The 12,517-nt window shown below is 33.8% G+C and overlaps 1 protein-coding gene across 1 annotated transcript in view; it reads right to left on the bottom strand.

Annotated features, from left to right (window-relative positions):
- The window catches only part of LOC136840858 (ATPase family gene 2 protein homolog A-like), a 29,936-nt gene that overhangs the window by 2,073 nt on the left and 15,346 nt on the right, over nucleotides 1–12,517 (bottom strand). The window contains 9 exon segments of the mRNA XM_067107806.1: nucleotides 3,777–3,941; nucleotides 4,789–5,028; nucleotides 7,007–7,147; nucleotides 8,046–8,162; nucleotides 8,419–8,691; nucleotides 10,021–10,071; nucleotides 10,073–10,139; nucleotides 10,287–10,479; nucleotides 11,237–12,070. Of these exon segments, the coding sequence (XP_066963907.1) occupies nucleotides 3,777–3,941; nucleotides 4,789–5,028; nucleotides 7,007–7,147; nucleotides 8,046–8,162; nucleotides 8,419–8,691; nucleotides 10,021–10,071; nucleotides 10,073–10,139; nucleotides 10,287–10,479; nucleotides 11,237–12,070 (2,081 nt within the window).

The following is a 12,517-nucleotide window of genomic DNA, read 5'->3' as shown; positions in this document are numbered from 1 at the left end:
ATAGAGAATGATAAAAGTATCTTTGGTAACACTATACTCGTTGCATGAATGTGCACAGCCATAAACAACCGAACAAGAAACAGCTGTTTTACTATGAACAGCTGAATTGGATAACAACAGCTGTTTTGCTTGCATTTCAACCACTGTATGATAGTAAATAATTGCTGTAGTTATGTTACAAATGACGTTAAGTAGAATAGAACTGATATTTTTACATTATACCCTTATTTACTATGGAGAAAAGATCGGCAAGGAAATATACTGCTTAATTTAGGCTGCAAGCTGTAGCTGAAGCTGAGAAAACAATGTTCAAGCTGCTACGCTGTTTGGCATCAGGGAAAGCTTTGTCCAAAGCTGGAGAAAACAAAAAAAATATTAGTGGTTACTCCTTATAAATGTGCAAATCGTGTATCTAAATGTAAACGGCCACATTTAGAAGATAAAGTGGCAAAGTGGGTGTCCGAAAACCGAGAAAATGGTTTTATAATACAATCTAATATAAGACTTTATGCATTCAAGAAGCAAGAAAAATGGGCATTCCTCAGTTTATAGCAAGTGCGGGATGGTGTACTCAATTTATGTAAAGGCATAAATTCATCCTAAGAAGAAAAACCAAAATTTCACAAATACTTCCTAAAGAATTGGAAGAAAAAATAATTTCCCAAGTTTTTTGTAATCAAGCACCACAAAGTTAATGACTATAAATTATCATGCATCGGCAACATGAATGAAACACCCCTAAACCTCAATATGCCATCAATCAACTGTAAATAAAATTGGAGAGAAAAGTATTTTAATCAAAACTACTGGGCATGAAAGAATGCATTTTACTCGTTTTAACACATGGGGCAGATAGGACAAACCTTTCCTCCATGGTTATCTTTTAAACGGAAATTGATGCCTAAACAAAAATTTCTGAATGGTATCATTGTCCATGTTCACGGAAAAGGATGGATGAACAACGATGGCTGCAAGAGTGTTTGGGCATCAAGGCCAGGTGGTTTATGGCAGGAAAAAATTTTACTTGTTTGGGATATGGTTAGGTCACATGTAGTGGACTCAGTTTTAAAAGCTGTTCGAGAGACAAACACCCGATATAGCGGTTATTCTGGTGGTTTGACTAGTGTTGTTCAACCTCTTGAAGTATCCATCAATATGCCATTTAAAGACAACATCTGAAAGAAATGGAATGAATGGATGTTGGAAAGGAGAAAACATTTACAAAAGGAGGGAGGATGAAAGCTCTGGGTTTGCCTCTACAGTAGAACCCTGGTCCTCGACACTAATCCGTTCCAGAAGCAGCGTCGATATGTGATTCAGCAAAAATCCGAATCAATTTTTCCCATAAGAATTAACTGAAAATGGATTAATCCGTTCTTGACCACTAGTCATTACCCTAAACTTGCCTTTTTATACAAAACATTGCACATAAATTACAATTGAATAAGTTCAGATTTAAATAACTTACCATATTAAACACACTTTTTCCATTTTTAAGTGTATACTGTATCAAAAAAACTGGCCTATGTCCAATGTGGCCGTATTACCAATGGTTGACCGAGCGCCATGGCCTACGCTAGACGAGGTACCAGTATGTATTGTAACGGGTAAGCACAAAAACTGTTGTTAATATAATAAAACATTTTAAAACAAGCTTAATTGTTACCATAAATTAATAAAATATTAAAATAAGCCGAATTATGTCTTATCACAAACTTTAAAAAATTGCTTAAGTTACGTCTGCTGCTTGTGGCATGAGCGGATATAAACAAACCAAAACGCCAACCTGGTGGCCTATCATGGTAATACAGAAACATTGTTTACGTTCAGTATTAATTTATGGTAAATTTCATACAGAGAGTACTGGAATGGTGTAAACAAAATCACTTTAAAATATCTTTCAACAAAGCAGGCTTTAAACGACGTGTGGGAAAAATGCCAACTAGTGGCGGCTTACCGAAACACTTTTGTTTACAAACATCATATGATTTCATCGGGCTGGATTCCCGTGGTTGTTCGAGCTCCGATGCAAAATTTACTTGAAATTTCAGGTCGAAATCCAATTATGTCGAGTTCTGATAAGGTCGAGAACTGGGAATCTACTGTAATGTGTTTGGGCTGAAAGAATCATGGACTGAGATAGATACAAATTTGATAGTTAAAGCATTTAAAAAATGTGGGATAGCAAATGTTTTGGATGGTAGTGAAGACGATGCCTTGGTGACAAAAAATTCAAAGCCTTATTTAACGATTTGGACACAGAGAGCGACTTTGGAGAATCTTAATTTAATAACTTTATATGTTTTTCACTTTACCTTTGTATGCTAAAATAAAAATAATATTTTTCAAGCAATAATTGCTTATTTTAGCAAGTAAAAAAAATCCTTCGGCAGGTTGCCGCAATCAACTGATTTGGAAATTATAGATGGTTAGCTAGTCTAGAACATCTAAACACCTTGTAAACCTACACAATGCAAATGGCATGTGATCACTATGTTTGTATTTCATAATACAATAGTAATATGAGAATACACACAATATTATTGGATACAGTGAAGAAAAAGCATAACTTTTTAAAAGATCTACTGTTTTCCTTCGGTAGTTTACCGCAAAAGTCAATTTGGAAAGCATAGACGGTAGTCTCGATCAGTTAAATATCTTAACGTAAACAATGGAAGAGATAGAGTACATCTGCTAATTTTTATATCTTGTGAATGATGCAACCCCCTTAAAATTGGCTCCAAAATTAGGTCTTCAAAAGTCATATGATACACGAGTATATACAGTATAACATTGACTGAGAAGCAGACCCCACAAGGAGACTTAAGTTGCCCTTCAAACCCAAACACTGCGCTCTGACCTGACTACATTAAAAGTAGCTTCACAAACAGGTACGGCCATGTTTTGCACAAGCATATCAAGAGTCACAGCTAGATGTTGCAGGTGAACAACACTAGAATTTCCGGGGGCTCTGTGATATTTTGGGAAACTAAACATAAAAACCACAATCACAAGTCGAATCCTGAGCCCTAGTAGCAATAGCAGACGAGGCCTACATAGGTGTTGGGCAGCCACTAACGCTTGGCAAGCTACTGGAAACATGACACTGGTGAGGATAATGCAAGGCTCTGCTATATGAGGAAGACTTATGCCTTGGTGATTTATGTTTGCTGGACTTGCAGTAACACCTTGATTCTCATCACCTTGATTCATGAGAATGACTATGCTAAGAAGCACCTCTAAAATAACTATTGAAGTGATGAAAAAGGAAAAGCACAATATAAATGAAAGTTTTGGAAAGCAGACAAAAATAACATTTACAGCCACCGGAGATGCTTTGAAGCCCTGATATACAGCCGACTAACGGGGATCTCTTCTTTTTCTCCTTCTGAAGCATATATAAGACTGAGATTGATGTACAATTAGGTTACCATAAAGTGATGGGTTTGTGAGAAAACAAATGGATAGTTAAAAGAAAATGGAATGTAAAAATGATTAAATATGGCAATCTTTGAAAATAATATAAAAAGTCTGAGGATTTATGTAAGCAGTGAATAGATTTTTCATAAAGAAATGAGACTAAATACAAACATATTTACTGTTTGCTGAAAGGTTACGAATGTAAATCTAATAAAACTACTGTTTATCATAAATACTGGAAGAGTGACATTAAGTATGGTGACAAATACAGCAAATTTTAACAAATGGCCAATGGTTATATATCTGACCCCCCCCACCTACTTTCAATCTTTGTTTTAAAAAATTACTTAACTTACCTCTGCTCCAGAATACCCTTCAGTGGCTTGGCTTAACTTTGCTATATCAACTTCACCAGAGCAGGGTACATCCTTGAGCATTCCAGACCACACTGCACAGCGACAGTCATAGTCAGGTAAATCTATGTGGATGACTTGTTCAAGACATCCAGGTTTTAAAAGTGCCTGTTGATACAATTCTAATTTAAATACATAACACAGTATATGTATGCATGTATATATTGTATAAGTATACATATTCAAATCAAGAACAATTATAAAAGTACAAGACATACATTTACATGAATACAGAACCCACAGCATTATCTTCACAAATACTGTTATATATTGACAAATTTTAGAAAGAGCAAGGAAAAGATTAAAACTTCCAGATAAGGTCTTCCATCTTGGTTCAGAACCATGAGCAACTATCATCCTTCATAAAACTGGAGAAAGTATACAGAAACTATAAAACATGATGCAATTTCATCCTAAATCTTACAGCAATATCCTTCAAGGTTAACGATAGTAGTCTTATTAAAAGCATAAAAGCTAATAGTATTTAAAATAAAAATTCTATCTACCATAATACAGTACTAGTAATTAATCAACAATATACTGTTCAGATGAACAGTAATATTTTGAGAGTCTAATCTTCCTGCCTGAAAACTGTGGTAACACTTAAAAAATATTCTCAATGTTAAATATAAGAGAAACACTAATATATAACAGTAATAGTAATAAATAGTACAGCATTTTGACAGTGATATACTGAGTATTACTACCACATAAACAGATGTTATATGCCTGGCTCTATAGTCAGCTCCAAAGAAGAATTCACAAATCATACTACTAGTAGAGGTATACAATAAATCAAGGAATCAAAAATGATTAGAAACTACAAGGATATCTTTGGTGACCAAGAAAAATTCATATAACTGCAATACACAACTTTTACCGTTAATGATTCAAGTTCTGGATGACTTCAGCTCATACTATTGTACCGTAACATTAACTGAACAACACTTCTTACCTCATCTAAGGCATGTGGTCTGTTAGTAGCTCCAATAACTAGAATATTCCCAGGCAGTGCACTTTCTGACATTAATGACAACAGCTCAGATACCAGGCCACTACCACCAGCTCGATCACCACATAAACTATCTACTTCATCCATAAAGATAATGGATGGACAAGCCTGTCTTGCTCGTTCAAAAACTTTAACTAGTGATTTTTCTGTTTCTCCAACATATTTGGACAGGAGATCTGAACACTGAAATTATAAAGCAAAATACAGTTAACCATTTACAAATGCCTAAATGATTATACGAAAAAAAAAAGCTTGAAACAATGTGTATAGTTACCCTGAAAACAATTTAAGGAAGCCTAATACTGTAATAGAGTTAATAATATTTCTATTATTCGTAAAGTAATAAAACTTGCTTATACAATTTTTTTTATAATATTGTTGTTAATAGCCCTGATAGTACTAAAATTGTACCAGAAGAAATGTATCCAAATTTTAATAATCTTCTACAAGAAATCATTGAAGCAGTTTAACTAAGTAATTTAAGCAGTTATATTTGAGTGAAATCCTGGGATTAAAACATTCCAAAATTTAGGCTGATGCTACTAATAAATTAAATTTTGAGTACAGTCTTTTATATATATGATTTGGTAATGAATTTATAACAAAACTGGCCTTTAAATGTGGGTACAGTATTACTGTATTAATAAATTTTGTACATATTTTGTTTTGCATTTTTACCATAAATATAATAATTCTCTAGCAGTTTTATGCTATTCAGTTCTTCAACTGCAGAAACAACCTGCAGCCTAAGTTTAGAGGTATACAGTACTTTCTTAAGACCTCCTCCACTATGTGAAGTATGAATAAAAATTCATTTTATTTTTACTTTTAAAAAACATCATTGAGAATTAGCAAGTTTTTAACTAGTAAACAACTGTAACGCAACTCTTAATGTGTAACAGTTACAGTAACCAACAACTGAAGACATCTGTTTTTCGATTCAGTTGTTTATGTTTTGCATGAAATACTAAATGGTTGTTAATTATACAAAACAGCTATGAATTATTAGACAAGCTGTAAGTTTGTTTGGTAAGCGTGGTTGAATGTATGAAAATTTGCATTTACGTAAGCCTATTACATAATCAAAAGCTAACTTAAATGTAATATGCATTATCAAAGGAATCTACTGAAAATGAGACAGGCTCAGTAAGCTTAGCCTTGTATAATCTACCAAAATTGAAACAAATTAAGCATAGCCTAGAAAAAACTACCGGAAATGCAACTTGCACAATACATTAGCTATGAAAGGAAATCATGTTTTGGGGACAAAATTCTAAATCGCATGATACACTAGTAGTATATGTGGTAACTACGGTTCTACTGATGCTATACATTTTTGAGTTTTACAGAATGTTCTTGTTAAAAATAAAATGTTTCTGCTAGAAATAAAATGTGTTAGTGTATTTAAGGTGCAAGCTTCAGTTCAGAAATCTGAAAACTGAAACATAGCTGGCCTTAAGTCAGAGACTTTATTATCATGAAGGGTATAGCTTTTTACTCAGATGCTGGAGTATAGTGAAGTGGCTGAGTTAATGTAACAAATACTGATCATAACAGATTCACTTATGTTTTATATTTTACAATATGTTTTATTTGTATTTTTATAAATTGTTTTTAATTATTTTACAATCAGTTATTTATTCATTTATTCTCTCATTTACTAGAATTTCAGGTTATTTGGAGTGAGTACCTGTGTGACCCTTTCAGGTATTAAAGGCAGTCCTTGTAAAGGACGAGAAAGGCCTTTTATGGCACCTCTATTCTAAGTCAATAAACCCAATAAAATATATGCAACTGAGAGATAATTCCTACTTTGCATAGAAGTCTCATACAGATCTCAAAGAAATCTGTACCACTTTATGAATAGTAACTTTTTTCTAATTCAACACTAGCTATTCTATGCCAATGCTACAGAGAGATATGGCCACTTTAAACTACAGATGACGACAACACTTATGGACGAATCCCTCATTTTCAATGCACCAAAAGCTACTTAACTGAAATGTACAAAACAAGAATGTAAACTAATCAAGTCATTAAGGTAATGCCATCCCTTACCTTACATAATGCATAGAAACTATTACAGAATGGGCTATGGTGCTTTAAGAAATAGATAACTCTGTCAGCAACTGTCAACTAAGAGATCACTCTTGATACATACCTTCACAGGGAAGAAGCTGAAGCTGGTTTCAGTTACCAAGGCTTTCACAAACATTGTCTTAGAACATCCTGGGGGCCCGTAAAGCAATACTCCCCTTAATGGATAATTCTCTGGTTCTGCAATGTGCAACTGCATCACTGTCTGAAAATACAAGATGGCAATGTTAGTAAGCTTTTCATGTTATTCATCTCATATTAAGTCATGTCAGCCATATGATTCCAAGATTATTCTGAATCCTAGACCATCTTACACCTACAATGAAACTACAGAGATTCATTGCAGTGTCACTCCACCCTGCAGCAGATGTAAAAAGAAAAAAACATTAATTGTGCAATGAATTTTGAAAGAATTAAGGCTGTATTTCTGTATGATACTTTCAACAAGAAACCCACCTGAACTGTTGTTATATGATATTCCAATATTATAACAAAATCTGAACTTTACAAAGCCTGTATATTTCATTGTAATAAAATATGTACATGTAAAAATAACTATAAAATAGTGCAAAAACATTCAACGTATCAACATTGTAAAATGCTACTTAAAATGTATGTTATGTCATCACATTTCTAGGTCAAAGAGCAACTTGTCAGCTACAAATTTACGAGTTGTATTAGTACCTTCATTCACTTTACCAATAGAATATAAGACTCTTTGCACTGCTTTCTGTGTGTCTAGATATCACATACTGTACATAGGTGAAAGTCCAATAGTACCATTAGATTTCTCTTTTCTTCTTTTACATTGGGCCACCCAACCAGAGATGGGTTATTTTCCCAATCTCAAGTTTTCACTTGAAAGAAATATTCACAATGAACATCCAATAAAGACCTGCAACATACTGTAAAGTACATATGTAGGTAGTACAATAACACCTCCTCAAACCAATGCCAGTAGTTACTGAAATTAAATATTTTATGTTCATGAGTTATCATTAAAAGCACATCTACCACTGACATTTCAATTCCAATCTCTTTTAGGAACATGGGTTGTTTACATTGAGGTAAAAACATATACAGCACAGGGTTAAAGTTATTACCAAAGAAATAGCTTGGTAGTTTTGTCTCAGTACTGTAGGCGAAACTCCTGCCATCCCTGCTTGAAGATCCTCTTTACTCAAAACAAAATCCACTTCTTCATCCTCATTCTTCTTATTCTGGTGGGAAAATATTGAGATAATATCTGCATTGTATGTCTAATGAATCTTGACTAAATACATCAATCATAAAATAATTTTTAAGATGCACTAATCATTCCTGTAATATCTTAACAGACAACTGATTTTGAAAACCATAATAATTTTTTAAAATACTTTCACATTTCATATGAAAAAGCTATCTTATGAGTCTAGAAATGTGACTTAGTTGTCTTGTTGAACTACTGAATAATTACTAATAATAACTTTCTTTTACCTTTTGGACACATCTAAACCAAGCACATTTCAACAGTAAATTAAGATCTGCCCCTGAAAAACCATATGCTTGTCTTGCTATAGAGGTGATGTCTTCTGGGAGCACATCATGACGATGAGATGATATTAGCTTATGCAGTATTTGAGATCTTTGCTGAGCAGTGGGTAGAGGCACCAATATTTCTTTATCAAATCTTCCAGAGCAGCGTAGTTTCTGAGAAACTCCTTCAATCCGACTTGTTGCAGCAATTAAGAATACAGGATTATCTGCAGTCTGAAATGCAAGAGCATCCTTGAAACACATTAAAGAAGAAAAATAAAATTCTACATGTGACGCTAGGATCAACACACAATAAATGCAAAAGCAAGGACCATTGTAAAATTTGACAAGATTCTACAATAAGCATATAAAATATAAAATTTAAGAAATTTATGTACTGGGTTTTTTCTGTAATACTAAAAAGTTGTTACATATCACTTTGCAAATGCACATAAAAATATTTGTAACACCTGACCAATTTTCTTTCAGAGAATGAGATATAAACATTGTGCTATTAAAGAACTGCTTTATTTTAAACCCTGACAATGTTTATCATGTAAAAAGCAAATCTGGCTCCAAGTTCTATTTCAGCACCAATTACGATTCCCTTTGCAATGTTAATGATTGCATTCTAGTTTAGCAACAATTACAATTCCCTTTACAATGTTAATGATTGCAAAGTCCAGAATTGTTCAAATTAATTGTTGTGTTAATTCTGACCTTGGTTTCAAGGGCATTTTGTCTTCAAGTCAAAGATTTCTGTTTTGGTAGAACTTTAATTCATATTATATAATGCTGTCAAAACTAAATAATGAATTGATTTTAGGTTCCTATATCTCCAAGAGACGATATTATTACCACATGCTCCAGATATTTTGATGTATCACTGTAAAATTTTGTTCTACTGTATTTAAATGTTAGGAATATGCTGGTAATTTTATTTTTAAGGCACTACTACTACAAAAAAATAGTAGGTTCCTTTATTCATCAATGGTAATTAGAATTTAGATCACTATCCACTAGCTTAGTTTAATACACAACTTTCCCCGGTAGTGGGGTATAGTGCCACCAGTGCAACTCATGCAGTACACTGTAGGCATTATTTAAGGTTCTTTGCAGCATGCCTTTAGCCCCTAGCTGCAATCCTTTCATTCCTTTTACTGTACCTCCATTCACATTCCTTTTCTTCCTTCTTACTTTCCACCCTCTCCTAACAATTGATTCATAGTGCAACTGTGAGTTTTTTCTCCTGTTACACCTTTCAAACCTTTTACTGTTTTTAATTTCCGTTTCAGTGCTGAATGACCTCATAAGTCCCAGCGCTTGGCATTTGGCCTAAATTCTATATTCTATATACTAATACACACCTTTCACTCTTTTAGATCCTAAGCCACTATAACTCATGCATGCTATGTACTCTGTACTCACTGCTCCACTGAAGTACAGTACCTTCTCAACATATGTCCATGTATCCAAATGTTACATAGACCTCAAAAATGATATGCACAATATTTTAAAAATGGTTTCACTTTCCCATGCAACATAACTGTCATATAGACTTACCTTTAAAAGCTGAAATGCATTAATCACTGCTCTAGTTAGATCTTTATCTCCGAGAAATCCTGTGATCCCCTACTGGACATAATGAGTCAATCTCATCAATGAACAAGAAGGATGGTGCCCTAGGAAAAGAAAGGTTTTTGATAATTAAAGCATAAAGAATTAACAAAACAATAAAAAGTTTGTAACAAGTACCTTACCAGATTGATGAAACCATACTGAATGGCAGTTATAATCATAAGTATTGGTTGTAGAAAACTAAAGATTACCTTTCAACAGCCAATCTGAATTTTTGCCGCACACTCTCACTTCCTCCACTAGATGACCCAACAACATCGGCTAAAGAAAGTGCCACAACAGGAACATTCATGTCATGTGCTATTTCACCAACAAGGAGAGTCTTCCCCGTACCTGGTGGACCATACAGAAGAACCCCATTCCATCCACTTAAAAATGGATTGTCTGGAAAGTCATTCCAAAAATAAAATTTCAATTATGATTTTCTTAGTACAAAACAATTACAGTATCATTAAAACAAGAATAAAAAACTATCCACCCATCCTCTATATTTTCAAACTCCTGTCTAAAAGACACATCAGATTGGTAAGATTACTGTTATTAATATTAAACAATTTAATAAGACCATTTAGTCATATTTCTTGAGTCTCATAACACTCAAAAATGATTTGTACTTTAATGAGAATTAAAAATTGGAGCAAGGTAAAGCCAACTAAGAAGTGACAGGAGGGCCAGATGAACAACAAGAGGCTGAAAGCAAAGCAGCTGGTGCTTCATAAAGTGGTGACACTTACACACCAATTTGTGTAGCACAATAATAGTTGTAGTATAGGTTCCCTTCAGACTTTGCTGCTTTACTTACTGCCTTTTACTTTAATCCATTCACCTTGGTTATTGACGTTAATAGAGCAACAACAATAAAAATTACACCTAAGAGCATCACCTATCTTCCAGTGCCTTGAAAAGGTATTCAAGCCTTACAAGATTATTTTGCTATGACTAGTATTTATGCAAGATTAAATTACACCAAAATTCTTAACCAATTTCTTTCATCGAAACCTCCTACCTCACAATGGAAGATAGATGGTATTGTTACTGTTTACTGAACCTTACACGACAAAATAAAAATTGAAATTTCAAGAACATTTTCATGGCAGTTTTTAAGCTTTTACTTTAAAACAACAAAATTACACATAATTACCTGTCTCTGAATTTTTCAACTTATTTTCCACAAATTTTTTCAACATGAAGTAAAGGTTATCTTTGCAGTATGTATCCCTCTTTAAAGTTTGTTGAGGAACTGGAGAGTCACTTTTGAAACTTCTTTCGACAGCAATCTTGGTGTCTCTTCCAACTCTTAACCAAAAATTTTCTGCAGACTCTTTAGGTCTTTTTGAAGCCACATCTTTTGACACTGGCTCAAGGCAAGTCACATTTGCAGAACTCTTTGAAGACAGAAGGGTTTTGCAAATATTAGTTGTATCCTTACTAAATTTTCTGTTAGGAGTAGAAGTCACAAAACATTCATCATCCACTTTTACTTCATCTAATGAATCACCTTCCTTATATTCATCTATGGTGATATATGCAGCCTGAGATAATGAGCTTCCATCATGGTCTTCATCATTTCTGTCGGCAAACAGAGATGGTTCTGATACAGAACTTTCTACATCTATGACCTCCTCAGAGCTTTGAATATGAAGAGCACTCATATCCTCCAATAACTGATCTGTTTCAGAATCAACATTAAAACATTGTTCTTGCAAAATGCAACCCTTGACAGTGAAGACCTGGGAATCAAATTCTTCGGAAGAATTAGGGTATACGAGACAATTTTTCCTGATGGTAAAAGGAGCCCCTAATGGAAAACTAGAGAACATCAATGTCTTCATGTGAATTTCCATTGCAATACATTCCTCTTTGGAGAGTGGTTGCTTTGGACTTAGTTGTATCTCTTTGGCAAATTTAACATTATCTAGTTTCCTAATTGTAATCAACGTATTTGAAGAAACAGATGAGAAATACTGCATAACACCTGAAAAGATAAATAGAAAATAGTTTTAATTGAATACAGTTTTGAAAACTGAACCTTTCACACAAAGTTTGTTTCTCTCTCTCTTTCAGCTTTCTATTAGCCCTCTAATGTGCAACAAAAAACCTGGTAGTAAGCCAGTGCTGCACAGGTAGATCCTCACAGTTTCCAAAAGCAAACGAAATGATTTTTTGCATCTCCATGCCATGCTCCTCAGATGCTATGCTGTTATTTACAACTTTACTCTTGATACTCTGTTTTTCTTTACATTTATCAGTGTTGTTATTATGTTTTTCACTTATGTGATTAAAGTAACAGGCAAGAGGCTGCTGACTGTTTTTTCCTCTGATGATGAAAGGGATAGAGCTGACTAACTACTGATGAAAAATTGGTTTGCTTTAGTGTTTATTACAAATTTATGTAAGTTGCTGGCTATTATCTTGGGTTCAG

The sequence above is a fragment of the Macrobrachium rosenbergii genome, chromosome 8 (assembly GCF_040412425.1).
Source record: "Macrobrachium rosenbergii isolate ZJJX-2024 chromosome 8, ASM4041242v1, whole genome shotgun sequence".
Taxonomy (NCBI): Eukaryota; Metazoa; Arthropoda; class Malacostraca; order Decapoda; family Palaemonidae; genus Macrobrachium; species Macrobrachium rosenbergii.
Note: the sequence above shows the minus strand (reverse complement) of the source record. Positions and strands in the feature narration are given on the sequence as shown.